This window comes from Ovis aries, chromosome 5, assembly GCF_016772045.2.
Source record: "Ovis aries strain OAR_USU_Benz2616 breed Rambouillet chromosome 5, ARS-UI_Ramb_v3.0, whole genome shotgun sequence".
Classification (NCBI taxonomy): Eukaryota; Metazoa; Chordata; class Mammalia; order Artiodactyla; family Bovidae; genus Ovis; species Ovis aries.
Window position 1 is genome coordinate 13,412,167 of NC_056058.1, and position 16,434 is coordinate 13,428,600.

At 47.5% G+C, this 16,434-nt stretch overlaps 1 protein-coding gene across 2 annotated transcripts; it reads right to left on the minus strand.

The window, feature by feature from the left end:
* Nucleotides 1-417: 417 nt before the first annotated feature.
* Nucleotides 418-6,469, minus strand: SPC24 (SPC24 component of NDC80 kinetochore complex). Of its 2 annotated transcripts, none has more exons than XM_027969671.3 (5): nucleotides 6,306-6,469; nucleotides 2,450-2,594; nucleotides 2,170-2,274; nucleotides 1,964-2,040; nucleotides 418-636 (listed from the first exon to the last, which is right to left on the minus strand). In XM_027969671.3, the coding sequence occupies exons 1-5, from the start codon at nucleotides 6,463-6,465 to the stop codon at nucleotides 530-532; spliced, it is 594 nt and encodes a 197-aa protein (XP_027825472.1). In that variant the 5' UTR covers nucleotides 6,466-6,469; the 3' UTR covers nucleotides 418-529. The 2 variants fall into 2 exon arrangements, 1 of the variants encoding a protein (XP_027825472.1); XR_006059852.2 differs by having other exon boundaries at nucleotides 599-636; nucleotides 2,151-2,274.
* Nucleotides 6,470-16,434: the final 9,965 nt, after the last annotated feature.

Genomic DNA, 16,434 nt, shown 5'->3' on the forward strand with positions numbered 1-16,434 from the left:
CTTCCTTTCTAGTCCCAGCATGAACACCCCCATCCTCTGGGGCAGGTTCCCTTCCTGGCCGAGGTCCCACAGCACCCTGGACACTCTCTAGCCTGAGGGTGGCATCCGATCACTTCTGACTCCTCCGTTGGCCGAAGAGATCCTTGGCACCTTCACGTTGTGTCTTCACCTTGGGCACACAGCAGCACTCAAGAGACTGAACTGATAGAAAAGGGGCCACACTGGAATCCCAGATGAAGACCTGGAATCTGTTACTGGCTACCACGGTGTCATTGGCACGCACTGTTATAGATGTGAAGTTGCAGCCCTGGCAAGGTTAAGTGGGTTCTTTGATTACCTAGTCCAGCATCCGAGGCCAAAGTCAGGAGGGTGGAACGGGTGGGGGTGGGGAGAAAATCAGTAAAAAACAAAAACTCATTTATGTGTCAACATTTAACTTTAAGTTGATCTCACCACCGAGGCACTGACCACCCACCACGGCTGATTCCCACTGAGTGGGGCTGTATGACGCCGTCCCAGAGGCTCCGGGCTACCACTCCGTGTCCACCAGATTCCAGAGATAGTCGCTGATGAACTTCTTAGAGAGCTGGGTGCTGTCCAGGTGGATGGGCTGGGCAACGCTGGGGCCGTGGTGGACTGAGAGCACGGAGGTAAGGAAAGCCAGCGTGCACTGCCCTCTCCCTCAACCCCGTGACAAAAGGATACTGCCTTGCAATTGTTATTATTAAGATACTTAGAGGGGCTTCCCTGGTGGCTCAGCGGTGAAGAATCTGCCTGCCAATGCAGGAGACAGAGGTTCAATCCCTGGTCCAGGAAGATCCCACATGCCACAGAAGAACTAAGCCTGTGCGCCACAAATACTGAAGCTGTGCGCCCTAGAGCCCGTGCTCCACAACAGGAGACGCCACCACAGTGAGAAGCGCACACTGCAATTAGCGCAGCCCCTGCTCTCCGCAGCTAAAGAGAAGCCCGTGCGGCGACAAAGACCCCACACAGCCAAAACGAAACAGACGAAGCTTAAAAAGAGAGACTGAAACACACTTTCATAAGCAGAAAGGTAAATCCTGACAGTGTACTTAAAAAAAAGTTATGGCAAAATCTATGTAATTTATATTGACCACCGTAAACATTTTCAGGTGCCCTGTTGAGTGGCATTCAGTATATCCACGCTGATGTGCAACCATCACCATTCATCTCCAGAACTCTTCATTTTGTAAAACTGAAAAGTCAAAGTCACTCAGTTGTGTCCGACTCTTTGCGACCCCATGGACTGTAGCCTGCCAGGCTCCTCTGTCCATGGAGTTGTCCAGGCCAGAATATTGGAGTAGGTAGTCACTCCCTTCTCCAGGGGATCTTCCCAACCCAGGAATTGAACCAGGGTCTCCTGCACTGCAGGTGGATTCTTTACCAGTTGAGCTCCCAGGGAAGGGCCTTGTAAAACTGAAACTCTGTCTCCATTAAACACTGACTCCCCCTACCCCACCCTGATCATCCTCATCTTACTTTCCGTCCTCATGAAACTGACTTCTCTAGAGATCTCAGGCGGGTGGAATGATATAGTATTGACTTTTTGTGTCTGATTTATTTCACGCAGCATACTATACCGCGGGTTCATCCTCGGTGTAAACTGTGTCAGGATGTCTTCCTTTTTTAGGGCTGAATAATATTCCACCGTGCAGGTAGACCACGTTTTGTTTATCTGCTGATAGATGCTTGGGTTGCTCCCACCTTTGGGCTCCTGTGAACAGTGCTGCTGTGAACATGGATGTACAAACACCTGTTCGAGTCCCTGCTTTCACTCTTTTGTGGGTACACCCAGAGCGAAATTGGGTCATATTCCAATTCCCAGAAGTGGAATTGTTCATACGATCATGCTGTTCAGTGTGTGGGATCTGCCATAGTGTCTGCACCGTCTAATTCTCCCCAGCAGTGCCCAGGGTTTCACGTTCCCCACAAAGGATACTGCCTTTGATCATCCCAGGCTCACACTCATAATCCCACTCGATTTTACTAATTCGGCGATAAAGTTGAGCCACGTACCTGTGCGAGAAGACAAAAAAAATAGAGAAAAGAAGTCATTCCAGGGTTAACTCTAGCAAAGATCCATGGGCTACAGACACACATACACACTCACAGGGATATGCACTCACATCACATCTATGGACCTACACAGCTGAAGGGATGGTGACTGTCGTGTCCTCGTCGACTTCCTTCTCTTGTCTTTCGAGATCCGCCTCAATCTCCTTGAGCTCCTTCAGTTCTCTTGTGAGCTGAGTAAAGCAGGTAGTTAAGGATCCCTGGTTTTGGAGGTAGGGCTGCCCACATGCTCACACCTCACACCAACCTTGTCAGCCCCGAGCCACTGGCTCTAGGTGTGTTTTCTAGCATGAACAGGTGCCTCCCAGGCGGGGCTGGGGTCCAACCATTCCGCACATGCAGGAAAGGATATAGGAGGCTGGCCTTCAGACGGGCATCCTCCTCACTGGCCCTCTGAAGCTCAGCTTCAAGCTGCCGCAGCTCGACACCACCCTGGTGTGCCTGCTCCTTTGCATCCAGGAGGTTCTGGGCCACCTCCTTCTCTGCGGTGAGGATCTCTGCAGGGTGGGGTGAAGTCTGAGCCCCTCAACTCAGGCTCCCCAGGAGAGCCCCGGAGCAGAGGGCAGCCTCAGCTCCCCCATCTACGCTCACTTCCATTTGTGGCTCCCAGACCCATCGTCCTATTTGCAAATACCCACCAGGGTCCCACCTGGAATCTGGCTCAGTGTATCCACTTCACCAAGTCATACCTGAATTCATCAGGCAAAGAAACTCCAGTCCTCTTTGTCCACCTAGTCTTAATGTATGACATCACTCTCCAGCCCGTTGCCCAGACAACAAGCCCAGGACTCACTCTCTGGATGCAGTTGGCCACCCATCCTGGCAGGGCCCCTCCTTCCTCGTGCTGGTCCTTCATCCCTCCAGGACAACCCTGTCAGCCCCTCTGCGTTGCTTTGGCCGCTCCTGTTGCTCGTCTGTGCTGCTCTCTGCCTTCAGAGTGGCTGCATCAGAGGCTGAATGCTAAGCCACTCCTCTGCTCAAAGACCTCCCAGGCCCCCCCCAGTGTCTCCAGGATAAGGTCTAGGGGTACTTTCGCCCTCCTTGCCGACCTCCTTTCTCCTTGCTTTTCTCCTGAGCACGTGTTTTCCCTCTGTTCGGCTGCAAAGATGCTTCATTAATGCGTGCAGACATGCCCTGTTTTCTCATGTGTTTTCCTGGGCCCCTGTCTGCCTGTCCTCCAGGGATGCTCCCATCGGGCACACCCGTTCCCAGCCTGAGGACCTCCTGGATAATGCCCAAGTCAGGCGGAATGGACACTGTCCTCTCCCTCCTGGGGCATGACCGTGCTCCTAGCCATCACCCTGGCCTATTTATTTCTTGTCTCTCTTCTTCAAGGCACAAATTGTGTCTTACAGTCGCTAGATATCAGCCAACACCTACTCAGAATAAATGTATTTGGAATGGAATATCTGAAAAGATCAAAAACACTCTAAGAAGGTTACTGTGTTCCTTCTCATTGAGTCAGAGAAACTGGCCAACCCAGAGAAGACACAGATGACAACGCTTCTCAGAGGGCCAGTGTTCGTTTACAAACTTAGATCCAGTTAATTTTTAATCAAAGCGCTACATGTCTATGGTTGTGAAAATTTAAACACACACTTGCGCATGCACACACACACACACACACACACTCCTAAGCCTCTCCACCCTCTGAAGCAGCCACTTAAACTCCTCACTGTTTTCTCTGGCATCAGCCTTCATATTTCTAAATAATTTGCTTATGCTGCTATTTCTTGACCTGTGTTAGACGGTGCCTGCTGACTTCCTGTCGGAGAGCTGGGGGTCTGGCTCTCTTTCGCAGCCTTCCCGCCCCTTCTCCAGGCACCGTCCGAACCATAGCCAAGCCTTCTGGATATTCAGTCTAAGCCGTCACTGCCTACGTGAGTGCTCTGGCCACGGGTGACCGGGGAGCCCTAACTCACTGTGTACTCTCACAACCCTCTGAGGGCGGCTTAGCCCTCCTTGCATTCGAGAGGCTATGAACAGAAGTTCAAAGAAGTGACTTGCCCACAAACTTAGCTCCGAAGCCGGGATCTGAACTGGATTCTTTATTTTGGCCATGCTGGGCAGTGTGTTGGATCTTCCCCACCAGGAGTTAAACCCGAGCCCCCTGCAGTGGAAGCATGGGTCTTAACCACTGGACTGCTGCCAGGGAAGAACCTGAACTGGATTCTTTGATCAAACCCCAGCACCCTAGAATGCTGACTCTTCTCTCCTTGCCCCAAATCCATCCATTCTGCTGAAACCCAGGCAGGTTGGGATGTGTTGATCTTCTCCCCAACCACCCACGGAAGTAGAGTTAATGGAATGGGAGGAGAAAAGGAAGGAGGAGGAGGAGGAAAGAGCAGAAGACCCGGCCCAGGACGTCCACCACGCTTAGCAGTTGCTGTTTTAGTTGCTAAGTCATGTCTGACTCTTATACGACCCCATGGACTGTAGCACGCTAGGCTCCTCTGTCCAAGGGATTTCCCAGGCAAGAATACTGGAGCAGGTTGCCATTTCCTTCTCCAGGGGATCTTCTCCACCCAAGGATTGAACCCGTCTCCTGCACTGAAAGGCGGATTCCAACATGCTTAGAACCAACATCCAAACTCCCCCTGGGGGCTAGCAGGCTCTGGCTACTGCTAACCTCATCCACCTCTTTCTCCTGGGTCTCCAGGCTCATTCTCACCTCATGACCTGAGAGTCCCCGTCTGCCGGGATCACTCCTCCCCCACAGGCATCCTATGGTTAGCTCCCAGCTCATTCAAATTTCAACCCAAATGGCACCTCCTCATAAAGTGTAATTGTCAAAAGGCATTACAAATCCCTGGCACTGAAACCACAGTGGAAAACTCGATGACATTTCCTCAAAAAAAAATTAAATATCAAATTATCATCTGATCTAGCATTTCCACTTCTGGGGAAATACAAAAACAGAACTGAAAGCAAGGACTCAAAGAGATTATTTTGTACCCTCCTGTTCACAGCAACATTATTCACAATAGCCAAGAGGTGGGAGCAGCCCAAGTGTCCAGTGATAAATGGATAAACAAAATATAGCGTATCCATACGATGGCATACTGGAGATGATGGTGGTAATGGTTATACAACAATGTGAATGTGCTTAATGCTGCTGAATTGGACACTTAAAAATAGTTAAAACGGTAAACCTCACATTACGTCAACTTTACCACAATAAAAAAGTTTGAAGCCTTTAAAAAACCCAAAATACCCTGATGCTGAGAAAAGCTGCAATATGGGCAGCCCCCACCTCCACCTCTTTCAAGGGCACAGTGCTATGCAAGCGTCATTTCTGTGAATTTCACTTTGAGTCATCAAAGGGGTGCTTCAGCAGCCCCATTTCACAGATGAGGAAACTGAGGCTCGAGAGGGAAGCCACTGGACTGGGACCACAGGGCTCATGAGTTAAGGGCTGAAATGCTTAGCCCATCACCTCCTGACAAATTCATTTTTCTTGTCTATCCCCTCCCTCAGCCGGCTAGAGTATCAGCAGCCCCCGCACCCCAGGGATTGTGTTTGCTCTATTCCCTGCTGTCACCCCAGGGCTGGCACTATGCCTGGGCACAGCAGGTGCTCAGTAAAACATCTGAACAACCTCAGCAGGAAGATGTGGATTATTTATTGTTACAACCAAGTTATAGGAAAAAGAGGCATTACGAGGTTAAGTAAGTCACCTCAAATCTCACATCTGGGAAGTGGGAATGCTGAGATTCAAACCCGGCGTTTTGACATTTGAGTTTCAATTCAAACCGAGTACCCTGCTCACAGAGCGGCAGAGCCTGCAAACTCATATATTCACCACTAACCCCCCTGGGTGGCTCAGATGGTAAAGAATCCGCTTGCAATGCGGGAGGCCTGGGTTCGATCCCTGGATTGGGAAGATCCCCTGGAGAAGGGTACGGCAACCCACTCCCGTATTCTTGCCTGGAGAATCCCCATGGACAGAGGAGCCTGGCGGGCTACAGTCCTTGGAGGTCGCAAAGAGTCGGACAGTACTGAGCGACTAACACACAAACCCCCGCTGCTATCCTGAAGCCCATTGCATGGATGGGGAAACTGAGGCTCAGAGGGGACAATGCTCACCTGCACGGGGAAATAGTTAGGGGAAGGGGCGCCCAAAAGGGAGGAGGTTCGTGACTGGCTTGGCCACCGCTCCCATTACACGGACCCCGGCTGCCCCTCGCCCCGCCCGCCCAGGTCCTCACCTCGCAGCCACTTCTCGGCGCCGTCTTGCGTCTCCAGCAGCCGCTCCACCATCTGCTCGTGGCGCCCCAGCAGCCGCCGTTGCTGCGCCTCCGCGCGATTGGCGCCCAGCAGGCTCAGCAGCCCCTGGCTCACCTCCTCCATATCGCGGAAGGCCGCCATGACTACTTTAGAATCAATCCCGCGCAAATTTAACTGTCCCCTGGGCCCCGCCCCCTCCCGGAGAGGCTCGTTTCCATTGGGTTGATCCCACGTCAGTCATCAGCGAATGAGGGCGGCTGCTTCGAGTCGGACAAGTGCGCCTGCGCCAGCTCCTCCGTCAGTCATTGGCGAAGGCCTGTCCGTGCAGGGAGGGCGTGCCTCTGCAGTCCTGCCTGATGGTCCTGCCTGATCCGCCTGAGCTGGCTGGAGAGCGGCTGCAAGAGCTTCAAACTTTCTTTCTTACCAAATTCAGTGCCTGCTGCTTCCAGGTTGGGGTTCTAGGGACTAAGCTGATAACTGCCTCACGTGGAACCGATGTTCTGTGGTGTGTGCATGGGATACTCACAATAAATAAGTAAAGTCTATAAGAGGCTGCATAGCAAAATGAGTCTGCAACCAGATTTATTGGGTTTCAACCCCAGATTTGCCGCTTACTGGCTGTGTTACTGGGCTTCCGTGGTGACTCGGTAAAGAATCCGCCTGCTAAGGCAGGAGACCCAGATACCACCCCTGGGTCAGGAAGATCCTGTGGAAGAGGAAATGGCAGACTACTCCTGTATTCTTGACTGGGAAATCCCATGGACAGAGGATCCTGAGGGGACTACAGTCCAAAGGACTTAGCGACTAAACAACAGCAACAAGCTGTGTTACCCCAGGCAATTGCTTCATCCCTCTGCTCTTCACATTCCTCTTCAGCAAAATGAAGGTCATCGTAGAGTCTGCTTTAAGAGTTGGCTTGAGAGTAAATGATCCTATCTACAAAACAGAAATGGACTCACAGACATAGAAAATGGACTTGTGATTGCCAAGGGGAAGGAGGAAGGGAAACAGATGGACTGGGAGTTTGGGGGTAGCAGGGCTTCCATGATGGTTCAGCAGATAAAGAATCCACCTGCAATACAGGAGACTCAGCAGATGTGGATGAGATTCTTGGGTGGGGAAGATCCCCTTGAGAAGGAAATAGCAACCCACTCCAGTCTTCTTGCCTGGAAAATCCCACTGACAGAGGAGCCTCATGGCTACAGTCTAAAGGGTCGCAAAGTCGGACATGACTGAAATCTAAGCACTCACTGACTCAGATGCAAACTATTACATTTAGAATGGATAAACAACAAGGTCCTACAATATAGCACAAAGAATTACATCCAATCTCATGGAATAAATCCTAATAGAAAAACTATTTTAAAAGATATTATATATGTGTGTGTGTAAAACTGTCACTTTGCTATACAGCAGAAATTAGCACAACATTGTAAATCAACTATTCAGTTCAGTACAGTCGCTCAGTCGTGTTCAACTCTTTGTGACTCCATGAATCGCAGCACACCAGGCCTCCCTGTCCATCACCAACTCCCGGAGATCACTCAAACTCATGTCCATCGAGTTGGTGATGCCATCCAACCATCTCATCCTTTGTCATCCCCTTCTCCTGCCCCCAATCCCTCCCAGCATCAGAGTCTTTTCCAACGAGTCAACTCTTCACACGAGGTGGCCAAAGTACTGGAGTTTCAGCTTTAGCATCATTCCTTCCAGAGAACACCCAGGACTAATCTTTAGAATGGACTGGTTGGATCTCCTTGCAGTCCAAGGGACTCTCAAGAGTCTTCTCCAACACCACAGTTCAAAAGCATCATTCTTGGGTGCTCAGCTTTCTTCACAGTCCAACTCTCACATCCATACATGACCACAGGAAAAACCATAGCCTTGACTAGACAGACCTTTGTTGGCAAAGTAATGTCTCTGCTTTTCAATTTGTTATCTAGGTTGGTCATAACTTTTCTTCCAAGGAGTAAGTGTCTTTTAATTTCATGGCTGCAATCAACATCTGCAATGATTTTGGAGCCCCAAAAAATAAAGTCTGACACTGTTTCCACTGTTTCCTCATTGATTTCCCATGAAGTGATGGGACCGGATGCCATGATCTTAGTTTTCTGAATGTTGAGCTTTAAGCCAATTTTTTCTCTCTCCTCTTTCACTTTCATCAAGAGGCTCTTTAGTTCCTCTTTACTTTCTGCCATAAGGGTGGTGTCATCTGCATATCTAAGGTTATTGATATTTCTCCTGGCAATCTTGATTCCAGCTTGTGCTTCTTCCAGCCCAGCGTTTCTCATGATGTACTCTGCATATAAGTTAAATAAGCAGGGTGACAATATACAGCCTTGATGTACTCCTTTTCCTATTTGGAACCAGTCTGTTTTTCCATGTCCAGTTCTAACTGTTGCTTCCTGACCTACATACAGATTTCTCAATCTGTCAGGTGGTCTGGTATTCCCATCTCTTTCAGAATTTTCCACAGTTTGTTGTGATCCACACAGACAAAGGTTTTGGCATAGTCAATAAAGCAGAAATAGATGTTTTTCTGGAACTTTCTTGCTTTTTCGATGATCCAGCGGATGTTGGCAATTTGATCTCTGGTTCCTCTGTCTTTTCTAAAACCAGCTTGAACATCTGGAAGTTCGTGGTTCACGTGTTGCTGAAGCCTGGCTTGGAGAATTTTGAGCATTACCTTACTAGCATGTGAGATGAGTGCAATTGTGCGGTAGTTTGAGCATTCTTTGGCATTGCCTTTCTTTGGGATTGGAATGAAAACTGATCTTTTTCATTGGCCACTGCTGAGTTTTCCAAATTTGCTGGCATATTGAGTGCAGCACTTTCACAGCATCATCTTTCAGGATTTGAAATAGCTCAAATGGAATTCCATCACTTCCACTAGCTTTGTTCGTAGTGATGCTTTCTAAGGCCCACTTGACTTCACATTCCAGGATGTCTGGCTCTAGGTGAGTGATCATACCATTGTGATTATCTTGGTCGTGAAGCTCTTTTTGTACAGTTCTTCTGTGTATTCTTGTCACCTCTTCTTAATATCTTCTGCTTCTGTTAGGGCCATACCATTTCTGTCCTTTATCAAGCCCATCTTTGCCTGAAATGTTCCCTTCTATCTCTAATTTTCTTGAAGAGATCTCTAGTCTTTCCTATTTTGTTGTTCTCCTCTATTTCTTTGCATTGATTGCTGAGGAAGGCTTTCTTATCTCTTCTGGCTATTCTTTGGAACTCTGCATTCAGATGCTTATCTCTTTCCTTTTCTCCTTTGCTTTTCGCTTCTCTTTTTTTCACAGCTATTTGTAAGGCCTCCCCAGAGAGCCATTTTGCCTTTTTGCATTTCTTTTCCATGGGGATGGTCTCGATCCCTGTCTCCTGTACAATGTTACGAACCTCTGTCCATAGTTCATCAGGCACTCTATCTATCAGATCTAGTCCCTTAAATCTATTTCTCACTTCCACTGTATAATCATAAGGTATTTGATTTAGGTCATACCTGAATGGTCTAGTGGTTTTCCCTACTTTCTTTGACCAAGGTAAGGAGCTGTGACTGTGCTTTGCTGGAGCAGCCATGAAGAGATACCCCACGTCCAAGAGATACCCCAACCCAAGTAAGACGGTAGGTGTTGCAAGAGGGCATCAGAGGGCAGACACACTGAAACCATAATCACAGAAAACTAGTCATTCTAATCACACTAGGACCACAGCCTTGTCTAACTCAATGAAACTAAGCCATGCCCTGTGGGGCCATCCAAGACGGGCAGGTCATGGTGGAGAGTTCTGACAGAATGTGGTCCACTGGAGAAGGGAATGGCAAACCACTTCAGTATTCTTGCCTTGAGAACCCCATAAACAGTATGAAAAGGCAAAATGATAGGATACTGAAGGAGGAACTCCCCAGGTCAGTAGGTGCCCAATATGCTACTGGAGATCAGTGGAGAAATAACTCCAGAAAGAATGAAGGGATGGAGCCAAAGCAAAAACAATACCCAGTTGTGGATTTGACTGGTGACAGAAGCAAGGTCCGAAGCTCTACAGAGCAAAATTGCATAGGAACCTGGAATGTCAGGTCCATGAATCAAGGCAAATTGGAAGTGGTCAAACAGGAGATGGCAAGAGTGAACGCTGACATTCTAGGAATCAGCAAACTAAAATGGACTGGAATGGGTGAATTTAACTCAGATGACCGTTATATCTACTACTGTGGGCAGGAATCCCCTAGAAGAAATGGAGTACCCATCATGGTCAACAAGAGAGTCCGAAATGTGGTACTTGGATGAGATCTCAAAAACGACAGAATGATCTCTGTTTGTCTCCAAGGCAAACCATTCAATATCACAGTAGTCCAAGTCTATGCCCCAACCAGTAATGCTGAAGAAGCTGAAGTTGAACAGTTCTATGAAGACCTACAAGACCTTTTAGAACTAACACCCAAAAAAGATGTCCTTGTCATTATAGGGGACTGGAATGCAAAAGTAGGAAGTCAAGAAACACTGGAGTAACAGGCAAATTTGGCCTTGGAGTACGGAATGAAGCAGGGCAAAGGCTAATAGAGTTTTGCCAAGAGAACACACTGGTCATAGCAAACGCACTCTTCCAACAACACAAAAGAAGACTCTACACATGGCTATCACCAGATGGTCAACACCGAAATCAGATTGATTATATTCTTTGCAGCCAAAGATGGAGAAGCTCTATATAGTCAGCAAAAACAAGACTGGGAGCTGACTGTGGCTCAGATCATGAGCTCCTTATTGCCAAATCAACTGTACTTCAATAAATAAAAGAGTTGGCATGAGGGTTAAATAAGGTCAGTACCTGGTATTCAGTAAGTGCTAACCAGGTGTTATTGCTTCCCTGGTGGCTCAGTCAGTGGTGGTGCAATGCAGGAGACACGCGTTTGATCCCTGGGTTGGGAAGATTCCCTGGAGAAGAAATGGCAACCCACTCCAGTACTCTTGCCTGGAAAGCCCATAGACAGAGGAGCCTGGTGGGCTACAGTCCATGGGGTTGAAAAGAGTTGTACACAACTGAGCACACAGCATTTAAGGTCCCATATCAGTCAATTCTGAGTGAACTAAAAGGGATTACTATATAGGTGCTAAGTAAAACACATATAGAAAGCTAGTAGGTGAGGTATCCAGCTCTTACTGAACACCGTGCTGTGCAGGGTTACAGTACAGGAAAGAAAAACTGTTCATTTTTGTGACGTGTCCCTCAAATGAGGTGAAGACATCAATGCAGCAGGTCATGACCAGCATTTTCTGCAAAATACAATGGTGAAAAAAGTCAGTGCATTGTGTACAAAAGGCGAGGTATTGTTTTGGGGAAACTCCGAACATTTGTCTACTGGGTGTGGCAGGTAGTATTTTCCAAAAAATAGCGACAGAAATAGTTCCAGCTTTGCCACTCCCTGTCAAGAGGCAGACTTCTATTCTTCTCTTGAACTTCAGCAGGATTTTGTGCAACTAACAGAATGTGGCAGAAGGGACGCTGTGTGACTTGCAAGCCTCGGTCAGAAACTAAGATGCATCTTTTGCCTGGTGCTAGCTTGCTTTCTCCTTCTCTCTCAGTTCCAGGATAGGCTCTCTGAGCCCATTTGCCATGTTGTGAGGAAGCCCAAGCCACGTGAACTGTCTCCCAGATAAGGGCCCAGCCAAAACCAGCATCAACCACCAGACAAGTAAGGGAGTGAGCACTGAAATGATTCTAGCCCCCAGCCTTTGAGCCTTCCCAGCTGACAGCAAGAGGAGCAGAAAGATGTTCCCAGCAAGCCCGCTCAAACCGCAGGTTTGTGAGCAAGATCCATGTTGTTGTTTAAAGCCAGTAAATTTGGAGGTAATTTGTGATGCAGTTGTAACCCCTGGATCCCTGGGTCACATGTGAAATTTGTGTCTTGCTGTGGGACATGTGAAAAATCATGAGGACCTCCCTAGCGGTCCAGTGGTTGAGAATCTGCCTTGCAGTGCTGGGGACACAGGTTCGATCCCTGGTCCGGGAAGATCCCACATGCTGCTGGGCAACTAAGCCCATGTGCCACAACTACTGAGCCCACACTCTGCAACAGATGAAGCCCGAACACCCTAGAGCCCATGCTCTGCAACAGAGAGGCTACCACAATGAGAAGCCCATGCACCACAACTAGAGAGAAAGCTTGTCTACAGCGTTGGAGACCCAGCGCAGCCAAAAGAGAATAAATAAAAAGATATAAATTATATTTTAAAAAATTTTAAGGTAAGGAAACCACTGAATTTAAAAAAATTTAAAGGAGTGCCGAAAATCTTTCTAAAAACATCATTGAAACTCACTGCTCTAGTGACAAGACCTCACAATAAGCAAAGAAATGAATGAGATCACTTCAGTCAGCCAGGAAGACTTGCTATGAGGGCAATAACACAGGGTCATAGGACAAAATCACTAGAGTTGGAGCAGGGGAGGGAAATGGCTTTAGGTTGGGGGCTCAAGGATGGATTCCCTGAGAAGGGGACATATGAATAGGAAGCTGATGAAAAGGAAGCAAGGCACAAAGCAGAGGAAAGAACAAGTTCAAAGGCTCCTGAGGTGTGGAAGTTTAATTTCTTTCTGTCTCTCTTAATATTTATTTATTTGGCTGCACCAGGTCTTCGTTGCGGCTCTTAGGATCTTTAGTTGCAGCATGCACACTCCTAGATGTGGCATATGGGATCTAGTTCCCTGTCCAGGGATGGAACTCAGGCCCCCTGCCTTGGAAGCTCGGAGTCTTAACCTCAGGACCACCAGGGAAGTCCCAGCCGTTTAATTTCTTTAAGGAATGGTGAGGAGGTTGTCATGGCCAGAGAGGAGTGAGCAAGAGGTTTCTTGAGTCTTTATTCCGATGCACCAGGAAGCACTGGGAGGTGTTACGTAGGGGAGAGCTAGGCAGGGGACTGGCTCTAAATCTTCTGGAATTGAGAGGACTTGCCAGCAAGCCTGGATGTGCAGAATGAAGAAGAGAAAGAAAGCTCCTGGGTGTTTGGCCCAAATACCTATTAGGTGGTGGTGGTATTGTGAGCAATATGAAGAGGAACAGACATGGAGGTGAGGGAGTGCGTGAAATGAAAGGTTTGGGGAAGGTCCCAGGGCCTGGAGGATGACTGTGTGGAGCTATCAAGAAAGCAATTGCTTGGCTGTATGAGTCTGCAAAGGCATTTGGGCTGTGGATAGAAATTCAGGCTGTCAGGATGCAGCCAGCATCAGATGACAGCTCTCCTGGGGGAAGAGTATGGAGAAGAGGAAGTTCAAGAACAAAAGCTCTGGGATTCCCCTGGTGGTCCAGTGGTTAAGACTCTGAGCTCCCAGTGCAGGGGGCCCGGGGTTCAATCCCTGGTCAGGGAACTGGATCCCACATGCCGCAGCTGGGACCCAGGGCAGTCAAATGAATTAATTAAAAAAAAAAAAAAAAGAAGTTCCCCATCCTTTGCCTCATAAAGTGGCTTGCAGATACACAAGTGATGTCACCTTAGTAGTTTCCTGCAGGAATCTCTGTTTCCGGGCGTGGAGCTGGGACCCCAGAGTCAATGCTTATGGCATTGCTCACCCTCCTGATGGCGGAGCATTTGATGCTGAGTTTGCTTTGTTACCATCAGCTATGTGACCTTTGTTTGGTGTTAGGGGCTGACCTTCTCTGCGTTGAAAGGCAGGCACATTGCTGAGTGGAATAAAAAGGCGATAAGACCATGGATTCAGTTTCTGGCTCTGCAGATCACCTGTGACCTTGGCAAGTTCTTAACCTTTCTAAGCCATGAGCTAATGATAGCTCTCTTATCAGCTGGGAAAGGCTGTTCAAGAGATAAGCCATTCCAGGTTGCACCAGCAGAGCCTGAAAGATATAAACGCTTCTGTCGGAAAGGCCACTCACTTCACTGCCAAAAAATAAAGCAAGAACTACTCACAGCCATTATGATGGCTCCTATTAACAATAAATCATAAAGCAGAAGCTAAAGCTTTACAACAGTGTAAAGCAATTATTATATGTGCGTGCATGCTCAGTTAGTAAGTTGTGTCTGACTCTGTGACCTCATGGACTGTAGCCCGCCAGACTCCTCCGTGCATTGAATTTTCCAGGCAAGAATACTGGAGTGGCTTGCCATTTCCTTCTCCAGGGGATCTTACCGACCCAGGGATCAAACCCGCATCTCCTGCATTAGCAGGCGGATTCTTTACCGCCACCTGGAAGCAACTGTACTTCAATAAAAATTAATTAAACTGAAAGTTTTAAAAATCAGAAAATAACAATTTGTTGGTGAAGAAATGGAGGAACTGGTTGGTGGGAATATAAACTGGGCCAACCGCTCTGGAACAAATTATAGCTATTCCTCAAAGTACTAAAAATAGAAGTACCACACTATCTAGCCATTGTACTTTTAGGTGTATACTCCCCCCCCCACCCCATGTTGAAAGCTGGGACTTTGTACACCCAGCCCAATTTACAATAGCTAAAATGTGAAAGCAACCAAGTGTCCCTCAGTGGATAAATGGATAAATAAAATGTGGTGTATACAATGGAACTTTATTCAGTCTTTAAGTACGAAAATTCTGCCACATGCTACAGCATGGATGAATGTTGAGTATATTATGCTAGGTGGGATAAGCCAGTCATATAAAGACGAAAACTCCCCACTTCCACTTACAAGAGGTCCTTAGAGTACTTGAATTCATGGAGACAGGAAAATGGAGTTGCTAACGGCTGGGGGTGGGGTGATGAAGTTAATGTTTAAAGGGGACAGAGTTTCACTTTGGGAAGATGAGGTGGATGGTGGGGAGGGTTGCACAACAAGGTGAATGTACTTAATGCCACTGAACTTCACAGTTAGAAACAGTTTAGATGGTGAACGTTTGTTTTGTTATGTGTATTTTGCCGCAAAAATAAACAGATTTGTATTTTTTAAAAAGCCAAACAAGACACTGGGTTTGGGGAGTGGGGAATGAAGTCTTCAGCAGGAGCTGAACAAGGTAGCAAAGATGACGAAATGATCCTGGGTGACTGCTCACAAGAAAGAATTTTTATTTGTTTTTTGCCCGTGTCATGCAGCTTGTGAGATCTTTGTTCACCAAGCAGGGATCGAACCTGAACCACAGCAGTGAAAGCACCAAATCCTAACCTCTGGACTGCCAGGGAGTTTCTGAACAATATTTTTTTTCTTCGCAATTATCTTTTTAATTGGAGTATAATCACTTTCCAATGTTGTGCTGGTTTCTGCTATACAACAAAGTGAACCAGCTATGTATATACATACATCCCGTCCCTCATCCCCAGTCCTTGGGGTCATCACACTGAGGTGAGCTCTCTGTGCTATACAGCAGCTTCCCACTATCTATCTATCTTTTTTTTTTTTTTTTAAATATCCAAAAGGTCTCTTTTTGGCTCACAAACCACAGACTCTTCCGAAAACTGACAAGATCAGTGAACCTTCCACTTAGGAATATACAACATTGCATAAAATTTCTAGGACTTCCTATAACCTCTGAAAACCACCCATTATCTCCTAGTCCAGAGGGAAAACAGAGGAAGTGAGAATCAGGAGACCAATCATCTGTTATCAGTTATCCTTGGGGAAGAGAGGGAGAGAGGGCCCAGGACTGGAGAGGGGAGGGGCTGAGGAGACTCCCCTTCCTGCCCTCGCGCTGGTAACCCGAGGATGTTCACTTTTCAAACCGCCATGCAGCTGTACACTTTTTTTTTTTTTTTTTTTGCTGCACTGTGCAACATGGAGAGTCTTAATTCCTTAACCATGGATCAAACCCATGTCCCCGGCATTGGGAGCACGAGGTCTTAACCACTGGACTGCCAGGGAAGCCCCCAGCGTTCGTACACGACTCGTACACAAAGGTATAACGCTGCCTCAATACAAAATTATAAAACAGGAAAACAAAGTATTTTAATACTCAGCCTGTTAGGAAAATGTTTGGCAGGAGATGCTCCAAGCGTTGACAATGGTGCACATTTCTACCGAATGGGACCGTGGCAGCCTCCCCTAGGCCAGATGTTTTCATTATTGTCTAAAGTCTGCCTTTTACAATCACTGCAAATTATTTTGTCATGAAGGAAAAAAAATCAGGAAGCCTTTTTTTTTTTTTTTCTGAGGTGCCCAC

Excerpts from the sequence above, each read along its gene's own strand:
- SPC24 (XM_027969671.3), bottom strand. The coding sequence starts at position 6,465 with ATGGCGGCCTTCCGCGATATGGAGGAGGTGAGCCAGGGGCTGCTGAGC. Across the intron at positions 2,595-6,305 it reads CGCCGAGAAGTGGCTGCGAG|AGATCCTCACCGCAGAGAAG; the intron begins GTGAGGACCTGG and ends CCCACCCTGCAG. Across the intron at positions 2,041-2,169 it reads GTCACCATCCCTTCAGCTGT|GTACGTGGCTCAACTTTATC; the intron begins GTAGGTCCATAG and ends CTTCTCGCACAG.